Source organism: Carettochelys insculpta, chromosome 15 (assembly GCF_033958435.1).
Source record: "Carettochelys insculpta isolate YL-2023 chromosome 15, ASM3395843v1, whole genome shotgun sequence".
NCBI lineage: Eukaryota > Metazoa > Chordata > Testudines > Carettochelyidae > Carettochelys > Carettochelys insculpta.
This window is the reverse complement of record NC_134151.1, coordinates 8617424-8633177: the sequence shown is the minus strand read 5'-3', so window position 1 is coordinate 8633177 and position 15754 is coordinate 8617424. Positions and strand designations below refer to the sequence as shown.

The following is a 15754-nucleotide window of genomic DNA, read 5'->3' as shown; positions in this document are numbered from 1 at the left end:
AAAAATTCCTCTTAGGGCAAATTCTTGTAAGTTGAAAAGGTAATTACCATTAATTTCAATGGGAAAAAATTTTATGCATTCCTGAGCCCCAAAATTTACACCCACTTGTGCTTACCTGGAAAAGGGGACAGCTGTGCAGAGCAGGTAGCAGCAGCCCCCTAGCCGCCCGGGGAGCGAGCTGCAGGGGTGGGGCCAGGCTGGACTGTTCGCCCAGCAGCCATGTCTCCCAGGAGTGCCTGGCAACCCGCGACCGCTGGCTGGGCCAGGGCACACCGCTGCTGCAGCGCCGAGGCAAAGACCAGACCAGCCTCAGGTAAAGGCTGGGCTGGGGGCTCCAGGAAACTGCTGCCAGTCAGCGAGCAGCACCTGAGGCGTAGCTGTTCAGGGCAGGTGGAAGCAGCCCCCTAGCCGCGAGACAGACAGGACATCCAAAACAAGGAGCCCTCTCTGCTGTGTTTCTGGGTGCCTGTTTTGTTGAGAGAGTAGCAAGGCAGTGTGGCTGCTTTGTCAGAGCTGAATACTCTCCCAATTGGCTTTTGGTGTGGTTGCATTCTGTCAACAGAAGTTTTATTTGGAAAAAAATCTCCCAACAGTGAGTTCTGTTGACAAGGTGTTCTAGTGCAACCATGGCCCAAAAAACAAATTATGAACTGGCGGAAATAAATGAAGGACAAAACAATTTTGCTCAATAGTTTTTAAAGCACATGGCTTTAGGTTCATTTCATTTACAACCTCTATTGTCCACCACCCTGGACCTGACTGGTATGAGAGAATTTACTGGACCATAGGTGGTCAATATTATGTAGCAGCATTAACAACACTTCCACTGCTTACTAGGCTCTTGGAAGACATTTAGGGGTAAATGACAGCTAAACAACAGCACATAACACAGAGCCAGGACTGGTGGCTGTAAACAAACTTTATGGGACCACAGGAAACTTGGCCACACCCATGATAGGCAGTCTTCCAACTAACTAAAATCATGCTGGATTATGGATGTTGCCAGATGAAAGCGTTCTTGATTATAGGTTCAACTTGTACTTTATCTAAACACACACATTGCTATGTTGAAATTGACATCAGTGCTTTACACATATTCGAACAACTGGAAACAGAAAATTTCAGTGAGCTTTATAGAATTGCCAGGCTGCTACCAGGGTGCTCGCGGCTTATCTACAACCCACAGAAGACTCCCCAGAGCAAGCTAGTCTTGCTAATCCTTGAAAGGAAATGGCTTCCACTCAAGGATAGATACAAACACTAATTCTTGGAAAACAAAAGAATTAATTGTAAAAAATTTGGTTACAATTCATTGAACAAGAAAGTGCAATGGAATTGCAGTTTTGAAAGACTAATTAAAGTAACAACAAGACAGTATATAGAATAGCTAACACATCACACACGGTTCTCATTAAGTGTTAATGTTGGCGATCAGCCAGGTGCAGGATGGGTAGGGGGATGTCCCACTCAAGATACAGGAATATAGCTTTATTTACCAACAGCCCATATACTCTTAAATAATAAGGAGAAAGATCAAATTTCACACTTATATCCAACCTCCCTCTGACTTGGTATACCTGCTCTTCCTTCAGATTGATAGAACAGAAGGACAATGTCCGTGCTGGAAAGCGATGGATGTTGAGGCTGCACATCACAAAGCTGCTGTCCCAAGGAGCAGTTGTAGTGGCAGATGCCTGTGACCCATTGTTGCCAGACAGGGGCTGCTGCTAGCAGTCTTTGCTGGGGTGACCTTAGAATTCTGCTCTTGCGGCTGATTTTCCAGGTAGCAGCTTCTCAGGATATACTGGTCTTAAGATGTACTCACTGCAGCTTCGAACCCACTACAGTCTTAGCCACTGTTCTCACTAATTTTCCATTGATGGGTGGAATAGTGTTTTGTGCACCAAGGCCATTGTGGATGTGCGCCACCAATAGAAACATGCTGCCCTCTGGGTGTGGCTGTGTGCCCTCTGCTAATCAGCTGGGCAGAACCACAATCTTTTGAGTGGTCAAGCAAGCACTCAGCTTACAGGGAAAACTGGCCTCATCCCTGTCTCTGCTATTTTGGTCAGCCGTGTTAAATCTTTTAACTCAAAACATTGTTTTATATGGAAAATGAGTTTTAGGATTAGGTCCTAACTAAAAACTGAAGTGTTACCACCTTAATTATATCAACTGAGAGAAGTGACTTTTCCCTCAAGGTTTTTCTTCAGGATAATCTATTAAGAGGTCATACTATGATAGGAATTAGCTTTCAGATGATCTGCCTACTTTCCATCTACTTCAATGAATCATGATGGGAAGCTGGAGAGGATGGAGTTAGAGAAGTACATGAGCAATGTAAGCTTCAGTAATTTAAAGGAGAAAATCTGAAATGAGGAGAGTTCAATGTATGTATTTACTTAAACAGGGCCTATCCCAGTCTACACACCATAAAAGCAATGTGACAGTAGTTAACATCATCCAATTCAGCCATCCCCCACCCCTGCCCCATTCATCTCAAAACAGAGCCCTGAAGAAATAAGTTAATATTGCGGCAAAAAATCTCAGGCTTCATCATATCAAAAAGGGAGCCCATTCCAGAGTTAGCAACCCATTACTAAAGCTTGTCTTGCCACCAAACAGATCAGAAGGGAATTTTGCTCTGTACATATGTATGTAGCCCGTGGCACACATCTTCACCGCTCACTGTATTTGCCGATTCCTGAGGAAGGGAAAGATTGTAACTGGGCCCACAGTTTGAGAATATAAAAAGGGAGCTGTGTGGACAGAGCAGGACAGATGAACTCTTATTTAATGTGTGCAATAGGCAAGTGAAAGGGGAAAGAGACAAGGTCAGCCATAAGTAAAAACAATGTGACACCATTCACAGAGCCCAGTCCATAATTTAAATGGCCAAGTTAAACAATACACAATAAGGGCAGCACAGGCTTTCACAAGTCCAATGTGCAGATCTATAAGCACCATATAAGAAAAGGAGAGCTGCTTCCAATTGTCTTGTTTAACTTGGACAGCAACCCAAACATAGGTGTTCCTGGACCAGTTAATGGCTGTTTGTGCACCTAAAATTTAATTCTTTACATGTTATGCATTTACAAGGCATAATAAAACCTTTATGAAAAATGGATGCAGATCCTCCGATTCCATTAAGCTATTTCTACACATCAGCACCTTCTTTGTTCTACATGTCAATGTTTCCTGCTTATGGGCAGTCTCACCCCCTCAGTTTTTAAAGCAAAATTTACGTGCAAGTTTATCTTAGAATACAAAGGAATTATAGTATTTGGTAACCGATTCCCAGAGACAGTGATATTGTTAAAAGAAATATCTAGCGTACATTAGAATGGCCACAGTGGGTCAGACCAAAGGTCCATCTTGTCCAGCATTTGGTCTTTCAACAATGGACAGTGGGAAAGAGGGAAACAGGGTGTTTCCCTGTTTCAGAGGGAAAGAACAGAACCGCTATCCATCAAATGACCCCTCCATTCCCAGATTCTTGCAAAAATAGGCTAGGATACCATCTGTGCCCTTGTTGCCTGATAGCTCTGTCCTCCAGGATCTTATATAGTGCTTTTTTTAAGCTATATTATAATCTTTGTCTTCACAACATCCTCTGCGGTTCCACAGGTGACTGAGTCTTGTTTGAAAATATGCTTCCTTTTGTTTTAAATCTGTTGACTATTAATTTCACCTGGTGATTCCATAATTACTGTGTTATGAAGAGGTCTATCACGTTGTCTCTTTTTCACGCTGGCATATTAAATCTCTCCTCATAGATCTGTCATTCCAAACCCCTAATCATTTTTATTGTCCTCGTCTGAACCTTCCCCAATTCCAATGTATATGTTTGAAATGGGGTGATCACATCTGCAGTATTCAAGATGTGGACTTACTACCAACTGAAATGGTAGCTCTATATCATCTCACTTTTACCCCTTGTTGATACCCACGTACCACAAAAGGCAAGAACTCTCAATGCTCTATTGATCCATATTTTGATGGCTCTACATCTTACATCAGAATATTTTGAATTTGTGTTCCCTTCTCCTCCTTCATCCAAACCTCAGGTGTTAACTATTTATAGAGTCAGATGTGTAGTGGGTGCTCTTTCAACACAGTACTAGAGTTTAATTTCACCCTGTTTAGATAAGTCTTAATGTAAGGTGCATACAAAATTAAAACCTGAAACTTAGAATATTCCCTTCAAGTGTGCACCATTTGTCAACGACCCTGAAACCTCTCAAGAATTTTATGTTAGCTTTATTCTATAGATTTTATAAAATCTGTATTTTAGTCTCCCTCAGTAACAGCACTATTTGCCAAGAAATAAGGAATGCCAGCTCCTGAACACATTGCAAAAGAGGAGGGGTATCAGGGAGTTAGAAAGCTTCAGCTTTCACAATGTTTTTATGTGAAAGCAAACTACATGCAATAAATACTAAGAAATTAACACTTATTCTAGTAGTTGCACGCTGGTTTTGTTTGAATTTTAAAACATTCAGCCTTCCTTAGCAAGTCTCTTTTGCTTCTAACAATCTAGAGAACAAAAAGAGGGAAAAAAAAAAAATCAAAGAAAACAGAAGACAAGAAATACAATGAATATTTTAAGAATCGTAAGGACATCATGACAGGCTTTCAGACATGTTAGGACAAAAAAAATCTCTTAATATAAAAAGTCAGTGCCTTCACTCTTTGATATGAGGAACACAAGCAAATAGGAACTAAGAGTTACCTAGTAAGACATATCAAAACAAAAAAAAGCAGTCAAGTAGCACTTTAAAGACTAACAAAATAAATTTATTAGGTGAGCTTTCGTGGGACAGACCCACTTCTTCAGACCATAGCCAGACCAGAACAGACTCAATATTTAAGGCACAGAGAACCAAAAAACAGTAATCCAGGTGGACAAATCAGAAAAAAAATATCAAGGTGAGCAAATCAGAGAGTAGAGGGGTGTGGGGGGAAGTCAAGAATTAGATTAAGCCAAGTTTGCAAAAGAGCCCCTAACACAACTCAGAAAATTCACATCCCAGTTCAAACCATGTGTTAATGTGTCAAATTTGAATATAAAAAAAGAGTTCAGCCGCCTCTTTCCAAAGTAGCGTGAAAATTCCTCTTCAGTAACTCACAAAAAACTCATAAGTCATTAAGAGAAGGGACCACGCCACTAAAAAAAATGTCAGCTGACTGGTTTGTGGATCAGGAACGTTTTCATGTCCGTTTTGTGCCCATTAACCCTTTGTCTAAGAGCGTGTGAAGTCTGTCTGATATACAAAGTATCTGGGCATTGTTGGCACATGGCATATATGTTAGTTGAGGAACATGAGAATGTGCCTGTGATTCTGTGAATAACCTGGTTAGGTCCAGTGATGGTATCTCCAGAATAGATATGTGGGCAAAGCTGGCAGTGGGCTTTGTTGCAAGGAAAAGTCCCAGGACTGGTGTTCCTGCAGTATAGACTGTGGCTATTGGTGAGAATCCTCATAAGGTTGTGCCTGTCACCTAGGGCCTTCTGGAGTGTGGCATCCTGATTAAGGATAGGTTGTAGGCTTTTAATAATGCATTGCAGTGGTTTGATTTGGGAGCTGTAAGTAATGACCAGTGGTGTTCTGTTCTTGGCTTTTTTGGGTCTATCTTGGAGTAACTGGTCTCTGGGTATTTGTCCGGCCCTGTCGATTTTTTTTTTCATTTTATTTCTCCTGTGGGGGTAATTCAGGTTTATGAATATTTGGTAAAGATCTTGTAGTTTTTGGTCTCCGTCAGTAGGATCAGAGCAAATGCGATTGTACCTAAGGGTTTGACTGTAAATAAATGGAAGCTAGACGTGCATAGGTAAGTATAGCAATCAGTGGGTTTCCGGTAGAGCGTGGTACCGATCCAGCCATCCTTGATTAGTACTGTAGTGTCTAGGAAATGTCTCTCTCATGTGGGAGTAATCAAGGCATAAGTTGACGGTGGGGTGTAGATTGTTAAAGTCTCTGTGGAATTCTTCTCGAGTCTCTATATCATGGGTTTACTGCTTTTTTGTTTTGATAGTATATAGACTAGCATGGCTTTCTCTGTTACTAAATATGCAAGGCACTACATTTAGCCTTGGAGATCCATCAACTACATGAAACAACTCACCCAGACCCAGACAGATATCATTTTTCTCTCCAAATGCAAGAAAATGGACATTGTACCCAAGAGGCTGACAGTGGAAAAACCTATTACAATCAACGTACTACACTGGCTACAGCGAGCATCTATGCAACATGCTCTTTAAGAAACTGAGGAGCCACTTGATCAAAATTCTTTACAATAAACCAACCTTGATTACTATTTTTGGTTCTCTAAGCCTGAAAGAGAGTCTGTTCTGGTCTGGCTATGGTGTGAAGTGGGTCTGTCCCACGAAAGCTCACCTAATAAGTTATTTTGTTGGTCTTTAAAGTGCTACTTTACTGCTTTTTTATTTTGATAGTATATAGACTAGCACAGCTTTATCTGTTACTAGTAAGACATAGTTTACACTAAATTCAAGGGCCAGGCTAGTCCTTGGATAACAAAAAGCTACTTAACCAGACAGGATTTAAAAATCCAAAAACAAGCAAACAAGAACCCTCATCCCCCTTCTGCATTAGCTGGTGTAGTTCTAGGGACAACAACTTAAAGTGGAAAACAAAATATATTAAACAAGATATCTGAAGCAGTGCAATCTTCTCGCAAAGGGATGTGTTCTGCACTTACACTTTTTTTTTTTTTAACTATAAAATACAAAATTATGTAGTTAATTATCTAAAAAGTCACAGGAGCAGAATTCAGAGTCTGCTAATGCCACAAACAGTAAAGGAAAGTTTTCTTTGAAAAGGATTTACATAGGCTTGATTTCTTATAACCCTTTTCGTGCATTCTGGTTACTTCCCAGTGGACTCCTGGTTTATCTGAAAACAGGATCTAGTCCAAATCCCATTAACATAACCTTCAATGGATTTCAGGATCAGGGCCCATTGTGAGCTCTTCAAGTATTGCTGGTAATGCAATAATAATGTATCTAGTCTTGTAGGCCCACACCTAACCAAAGTGCCTATATACACCAACAGAAAGCCTTCCAGTTCAGTGCTGTAATTTTGAAAGAAAATTAAGGAAATTAGTTGCTGGGGCCTTAACTTTAAGGCTTTATTGAAAATTCCAGCCTAGAATTAACAGTCTCTCTGGTTCCACAAAGAGAGCCCACATTGAGTTTGGACATGGTTTGCATGGTAAAGCATTGTAGATATAAGCCCTGGTGTCCCACCAATGTGGGAGTCAGACCAAAGCAAGCACTTTCACCTCATTTTGCTGCAAAACAATAAAAAATCGGCTTCAAGGAGTGTAGCTTAGGAGGCTAGCAAGGTTTTCAGGTAAAAGAAAATGGCTTTTCTTGCACATAGTGAGACTGGGGTTTTGTTATGAACATCTTACACAGCTCTTTTCATTAATCATAGAGGTCATAGACCTTTTCTTTCTTTCCATAATCCCAATCAACAGATGCATGCTCTCACTGAAAGGTTAACACTATGCATCAATGGAACAGACCCATTGCATGCAGGGGCACATGCTGTATCTTTTATAAAGCACAGCAGCACTAAAGAGGTGAGCCTCAGGTGGCAAGCTTCCTAGGAAGTCCTACTTTCTTTATGATGTCCATAATAGTTCATACGAAGGCCCTCAGCCTTTGGTCGCATTTGTGCCCACAAGGCAGACAAACACCTCTCTTTTGCAGCAATTCTTCAAGGAAACATCTGCCTCCATGGGTCAGTGGTAAACAAAGTATCTCCGGATCCACACATAGAACCTCATTGGGCTCTGTGCACCCTCTGGGCTGCAGGCTGCCCACCACCGGCCTACACAGACTAAACAGGAGCTAAAAAGTACACAGAACTAGTGTTGGGATCCAAATTAAAGTAAGCCTGGTGAGTGTCCAGCAGAAGAAACTGAGAACATTCATAGTTTGTCTTCAGAGTTGTGTGTAACCTCTGCATTCCATTCAGTACTAGAATAATGATCCCTTCTCCTCTGGAAAGATTCCTCTGTATCCTTCCATTGACATGAAATCTTACAAGCAATTAATGGGATAAATACTATATAACCTCTGCAAAGTAAAGAGATTTAACACAAGCAGTTTATGTAAGCGGTCCATAGCTCTACCAACAACCCACAAAGCTTCTTAAAGAAAAATATTTATAAAGCCAATTTAAGTAACTAGTACATTTATTACTGTCATGGCCAATACAGCTTGTATTTATTTTACGAGCAGAATGTTTTATTTAACTGCAGAACATCAACCACCAGTGGAAATAGAGACTATTTCATCAGAGAGCAATTGCAGCTGTTGAACAACAGACAACCCATGTCCTGAAGTGACGGATAGATGGGCTTTTCATTTGAAGTAGAAAGAACAGGCTTTTTCTAGAGTGGGGAAACAACCTATTTTAATTCTGGCTAAGTAATTTTGAAGCTTGGTAAGTGGAACATCACCCTAACGTAACTTCACAGCCCATTGGCTGCATGTAATCATAAGCAGCTATCTGAAAGCTTCAGCAAGATTGGTTCTTATCTCCTGTGTTCAGTGAGGGACTCTACATTAGGCAACATCTGTTCTGCTAAAACATAGTACTCCGTCTCAAGGTGGTCTGCTCTGACCAAGAGCAGCTTAATTCTGGGGACAGAGAAGAGGAGAAAGACTCCTGCTTTGCACCAGAGTTCTCACCTGGGGGCACCTTTGAAGTCCAATCAAGACTTGACAGGAGCCTCTTTGGTGAGAAATTTGCTGAATTCAGCTGGCTGCCTGGGACTTTTTGTACAGTGAGGTTCACAATGCGGCCTGTCCACTGTGACCCAGACCTCTAATCATTTTTTTTTTCCCCCAACTTCTGTGGACCCTGTGGGGTGGTCTGCCAAGGCAGGAGCTTGGGTGATAGAAAGCCCACCAAAAGGCACTCAGTGATCCTTTACATCTGAATATCAGTCTTCCACTGACACGTTACATGCTGTGGGCAAAATTTTTCCCTCCCAGAAGGCTGTGGGGCACCAAGAAGAGGAAGAGCTGCCTTGCTAGAGGGGCATAAAAAGTGTAGAATGATCATTTACACTGATGAGAAGCATGCTGGGAAGCAGTTGTTGCTATACCCTATGCAGTAGTAGTAGTAGTATCCTTCAGTCTACGTAGACGATGGATCGCGCCCTTCGTAGTTCCGTTTGGCATCCTCATTTGCAGTGTCAGCTGTGACTGTGAAGACCTACACGAGAGTGACAGTCCATGCTGCATCTGTTCCATATGTAATAGGTGTCTGGCAGGTCCTTGCTGTGCTTTCTGTGGGCTCGCTTCTCCTTTGCTAGCTGTTTGATCCTCAACTCACCCTTCTGAAGGCCCTTGTATAGTTCCTGCCTCCATCTACTGCGATCGTCTGCCAGCTCCTCCCAGCTGTCTGGCTTGATGTCTACTTCCCTGAGGTCTCTCTTGCAAACATCTTTGTAGCGCAGCTGGGGGCGTCCAGGAGATCTTTTGCCAGAGGCTAGCTCGCCATACAGGATGTCTTTTGCACCCTATGCAGCTCTTCTGATACAGAAAAGGCTCCAGTCTAAGCCAAATATCCCTTCTAGGCTGGCCACCACAATCAGTTCTGCCACCTTCTCAGCACTAAGCAATCCAAGACTGGCTACCCTCAGACAGGAGGATGGAATGCCTGGTTTGCCACTCCTCCCAGACTCCTTCCTCTGCCTGGTTGAGCGAGGAGTCAAATTACATACCAGACAGAAAGAGCAGCACAGTTAGATTTCCTTAGCTATTCCACATTAGCAGCAGTGCAGGCACCGCTGAGCGCAAACCCACTGGAAATCAATGGGTATGTACTGGACATGCCTAAGCTAAACCTCCACTGTCATCCCCTTAAGATCTGTAGCTACACTGCTACTTATACTCATGGTCACTCGGTGAGAGCTACTGCATAAGAGTGTACACAAAACCACACCTGAGTCATGGAAGAGGCAGTCACAGTGTTGTGGGGCCTCAGACCCTCTCCCACATCTCTTCCCAGCAGGAATCCCCAAGCTGAGAAGCCAATACGTTTAAAATCCAGGAATTACCCACGGAACTGTCAAGTCAGAAGGCATCCTTCGGTTCATCAAGACTGACCTGAGGTTTGCTGAAGACCAGTTCTAGAACTGGGAATGAATGAGCCTGAATAGATTCCTACACCCTACTCTGAGATACTGACAGAAGTAAAGACAATTCTGCAGTCGCTTCTCAGACTTTAACCACACCATTTTAGCAATACAGATCATAGAATCCTAGGGCAGGAAGTGACCTCAGGAGGTCATCTAGTCTGGCTCCCTGCTGCAAGCAGGGTCAACCCCAGCCAAGTCATCCCAGCCATGACCTCGTCAAGCCGGGAGTTAAACCAGGATAACAATGCCTGGGTAACAATGATCATTTGGACCTGCTAAGATGCAGTCTAAGAACTTTGACTGTAAGTGATTGTTACACGGTGTCTCTTTTAATATGAAACACAGATGTGTGAAGAATGTGAAGGGCTGATGTACTCCAGTCACTCCTTAACCTCAGTTGCATCACTTATTGCTATTCTTTATCCTCCATGGCACATGCACTTAGCAGCAGGGAGATTTTTCCCCCTTATATGGAGAAGCTTTAGCTTTCAGGTTCATTTGAATGGTTGCCAGGGTGGTAATTTGCAATTGCCATGTGGTTTAATAATTCTGGTGCCTCTGCAAACCGTACTGATGCCTTTTTTGAACTGTAATTGTCTGAGGGAGGGCTGTGAACGTCACAGTGCAATCTGAATCCAGAGCCTCTGCGTCCAGATATGCAGACGATCGACGTCCAATATCTCCGCTCAGTAGGAGCAGCAAAAAGCCCCTTTACATTTTACTTTCTAAATGAAAGTGTCTCTGGGAAATTAACCCAGGAGGGGCAAACACTCATTTAGGAAATGTCTGTATGCTCCATCTACTTGTAACTGCAACAAACAGAGGACCCCCAGTCTTAGCATGGTTTGCACAGGCTGGTACATGAACACTAACCCTAAAAATTACAGTACCCTAGCCATCCCAGCCTCAGCTTACTTTCTGGTGATCTCTGAAATTGGCTAGACTAACAAACTAATTTGCACAGTAGGTTAGGTGCACAATGCTTCACCTATGAGCTGTTTACCAGCTATGCTTTTGACTGTTTGCAGCATGTGATTGGCCATTTAAGTCACATGCTGTTACAGCCAACTAACTAGAGAATTTAGACATTGTAAATACAAAAAAAAAAAAAAAAAAATGAAAAACTTCCCATGTATTTACTCCTGGTCACATGCACAGTCCCTAGTGTACCTTCATGGATACCATTGCTTACATGAAAATACACTTGCACTAATGAGTAGCAGTGGCTATTTACCATACCACCTTGACAGATGAGCAACGGTTAAGATGACATGAACACAGCTGTTCAGCATTTGAGCAGTTTGCCGGGACTCCTTTTGCAAGACTCAGCCAGCTATATTTCAAAACATTTATGTTACTTTTAAACAAAACTTAAAGGTAAAAAAAAGAGCAAGGACAAAATTCAGGAGCTTATCTTGGATTACAGAAATTAAATTTTGGTAGCTGATTTAGCTATACTGTGGTGGGCATTCTTAAATGCTTCCCAATTTTGCCTTGGCTTGATGGATATCAAACTTAGAAATATGTAGGATAAATACTGAGACATGCTTAATTAGCTACAGCAGAATTGGCAGTCTTAAAGGTAATCACCATGCAGATGGGAAGAGAGCTGGACATTGGGAAATGTTTCAACAGGAAGCCCTACATCCCGAATGAAATGTTTCTAGTGCATTTAAGCATTCTATACAGCTGCTCAAATCAATTACACATTTCTTGCTTACAGTTCTTTTAAAAGCACTTCTCTCTCAAAGTAAAATCTGGCTTCCCCACCACCCTTTGAGCGGATGCAAGTGTCCCAGTTTTGATCCTTTCAGGACAGGAAAGAAACCTCTCTCAGAGCAGTGCATGGATTTAATGTGAGAGCGTTGAAAAATCCACCCCCCTCTTTATTTTTTTCCAGGCAGATTTTCAGTGCAAGTTTGCTGATGACTGCTCCTGAGAGATGCTTGCAACTTAAGCACTGTCATTTTCTGAGGGTACATCTATACCACAAATGAAAGACTGACTGAAGTGCTAGAAGACATACCCATGCGAATATAACCCACACTCCGAGATGTGGTTCACTGTCTCATGTAGTGGCACATAGATCACCTACAGAGAGAAAGAATGCCCCTTCTCAAGCCTCAACTGATCGCCAGATGGTTTTTAAATCTCAAACTGCAGAGGCCCCTGCACTAAGTACTAAAAGTCCCAGGTTCAAATCCACCTGGGGGCAGTTACACTAGTTTTAATCTAGCTAGGACAAGTAACAGCAGTGAAGGTGTGTAGGCATGGTGAAGCAACCCAGAGTCCCTAGTGGGGTTCTACTAAAGTGGCTAGCCTACAGCCCCACACTGTCACTACTACTGTTATCCATGTCACCTAGATGAAACCTAGAGCAGAGCTAGAATCACAGCTCCTTGTACCCTTACATCCTTCAAAACAGGCACCCAAATCTAGCAGAGCAACAGAGTGTTATCTTATTCAGATCCAGTTGTGTAGAATGGCAGTGCTTCCAGTACTTGAATAAAGGGACACTGATGTCAGCCTTTGCAAGACATGCAATCAAAGGACAAAAGCTCAGTTGATATAACCGATGTATTGCCGTTGGCTTCATTGGCTGCTAAATTTAGCGCTGGCCATGAACACAAATTGCTGGGTCCAAACAATCTCCTGCTATGTGTAAGGATAAGGACTAGCTACAAAGCTCAGATTTGTCATATCAGATCTTCTCCACAGGTTTTGATCCAGGTCTTTAATTCCCTAATGACTGAAGGTGTAATAGCTCTACTAAACCTGGGATTGTGATGTTTTAAAAGAACTAGGCCCAATGAGAGTTCCAGTTAGCCTTACTAATCTTACTCTTATTGACGCATGATCCTCAGACTGAAGGAATTTAAAATGGTGATGACTGTCTTATTACTAATTTTAGTCAAGTTTCCTGGATCCTTTACTCTAGCTGCCATCACATTTGTCCTGTCTGGACTGCTTGAGAGAATTAGTGCAAAATTCACAGAAATTTGGGATTCTGAATCCTAAAACAGGGATTAAAATGGATTACAGTCAGGGCAGAATCAAAACTGAGTAAAAGGAGACATTTGCCCCCATACAATTAGAAATTGGGCTAATTTACAAGAAAACAATTCAACCTCAACATAGTTATGTAATTCTGTATTGATTTTTGCCATGGTCCATTCCTTGATTTTACAGTTAAAGAAAAGAGCTCTGGGTAGGATTAGCTTCATATCATCCTGGTTTACACAGAACTTTTACACCAACTTGATTCAACAAACCTGACAACTTTGAAGTCAAAGCTCCAAGAGAAACTTTCCCTATTCATCTACCAAATATAATTTACCCCCTCTAAACAGTCATGCATGTTTTATTGTGGTAACGTCAGATTGAAAATTTAAAAGTCAGGTTCCCTTTCTTAATAACTGCAGGTTTTCCTCTCTTAGAAGAGGTTTTTAACCTACAGTACATTTCAAAAGTATTGATTTTATCCACAGCCCAAAGTCTAAAGAAAAACTCAATGCCACACACAAAATGATACCAACCAATTCCCTTTTTTGGTCTGCTTTCGATTTTTTTTTCCAGGGCTCATCTTCGCAGCTGTTCATGGTCACAAGCTTTAATGTTTATTTGTGTGCAAAGAAAATAGGATGTAAGCAATTTTGTAACAGAGAATTTGACAGACTTCCAAATTATGCAACTACTCTAGTCACATACTTGTCTGACACTATATGCTCTGAATGTGTATATCATGTATAGAGATCAGCTCAGAGACTATAAAACCACAGAACAAAATCGATTCCAAGGAATTTCTTGGCACTTGGGTAATTCTACTGTGAATTAATATTCTCGTTCCCTGCCAATTACAACTATAGTAGTTTGATAAGCTAATGCCTCCAAATCAGTATAGTGTCTTCAAAACTTCAGCAAAAGGACAAGCAATATAAATATTTAGAGATTGAAATTCAGGTAGAATACCTGGAACATCTGCAAATTGGCATCCATGCTTGAATTTCAGTCTAAGATATCTACTCAGTACCACAGGTAAAAAAGCAATAGCCAGGGCTTTAGGGCCATACCCACCTAACCTTCTACAATGACCTACAAGTGCAGCACATGATTTTAAGATACCTCTTACATTGGAAGAGGGGCACATTTTCATTTTCTGCCACTTCTGCTTATTTTGCACCAGTCTGAATAAGAATGAATACCCCCATGACTGACCTGATAAGCGTTTTTCTCTTGTGCTCTTCCAGAATACATCCCATGCTTTGTTGGTCGAGTCCTTAATATGCTCACTGAAAGATCTCCTCAAACGAGATTTCCCTGGATATGCCATCCTGGCTATCAAATCCACAGAGGCAGTTTTAGCCCATTAAGATCCAACAGCCTGAAAAAAAATCCCAGCAGACTGAGAACTCAAGTCTCCTAGTTTTTTCTTCTTAGACTGGACACTTAACTGAGAAAAGCCTGCATGCAGTTTGTGAACACTCCTCTCAGAATGAGTGCACGAGCAAGTGAGCTCTGCTTCCAAAACAATCTGGGGTCAGGCAGTACTGAAAAGGAAATAGCAGCCCACTTGGGTCCCCCGTGCCTCAGAGCAAAATGCAGTTCTGCATCTCAGCAGCCACATTTTATAAACAGGCTTGATCCTTCGCCATGCAAAGCAATAAACAACAAGTTAGGCAACAAGGCATCACTCTGAACAGGAATGAAATGTTAGACAATGCACTGTACCTTGAGTTTCCAGCTTTGAATTAACTATATGGGGAACAGCTTCCTCATTTCCAGAATCCTTCTGTAGCTGCTTTTTACATTATATGTGCAAGGCAGGGCTCATGCCTGTAGGCATTTTTGCTGTGTTGCAACTGTTTGAGATACAGTTTTAAACATTACTTAAAAAAAAAAAAAAAAAAACGAGAGTCTTTTCTCTCTAATTTCATAATGGCACATTTCTCCTCCAGCTCAGCCTCAGAGTGCTGGATTAAAAGATTCTCATTAAGCTTCAAAAGTCTTTGGGTCAGGCTCTAAAGTGCTAATAACTACCCTATTCACCACTCTAGAGCAATACTGCTTCTCACGCAACTATTATCTAAAAGGTACTTAGAGCATCTGTTTCCATGTCACTCAGCACTTTACACAAGTAGTTAACCTGGTAATGTAAAAGCAAAGTCAAATGGATTCAGAGAGAGCAGAAGAGTCCCAGTTGCTATTCGTGTCACTGAGCAGGTCAATATGTGACTTTTATACTTACATATGTAGATAGAATACAAAACAAGGTGTGATGTGGTGGACAAGTTTTATTGACATGCATTTGGGGTGGTTATAATACTCAGGCTATGTCTACACTAGCCCCAAACTTCGAAATGGCCATTTCAAAAAGTTTACTAATGAAGCGCTGAAATACATATTCAGCGCCTCATTAGCATGAGGGCAGCTGCGGCACTTCGAAATTGATGCCGCTCGCCCAGACGGGGCTCATTTTCGAAAGGACCCCACCTACTTCGAAGTCCCCTTATTCCTATCTGCTCATAGGAATAAGGGGACTTCGAAGTAGGCGGGGTCCTTTCGAAAACGA

At 41.8% G+C, this 15754-nt stretch overlaps 1 protein-coding gene across 1 annotated transcript in view; it reads right to left on the bottom strand.

Annotated features, from left to right (window-relative positions):
* LOC142021247 (rho GTPase-activating protein 7-like) overlaps positions 1 to 14998 on the bottom strand; it is a 144767-nt gene extending 129769 nt beyond the window's left edge. Inside the window, exons 1-2 of the mRNA XM_075009833.1 lie at positions 14914 to 14998; positions 14401 to 14566 (exon numbers count right to left, since the gene is read on the bottom strand). Of these exons, the coding sequence (XP_074865934.1) occupies positions 14401 to 14515 (115 nt within the window). The 5' untranslated portion in view covers positions 14516 to 14566; positions 14914 to 14998. The remainder of the gene's footprint in view (positions 1 to 14400; positions 14567 to 14913) is intronic.
* Positions 14999 to 15754: the final 756 nt, after the last annotated feature.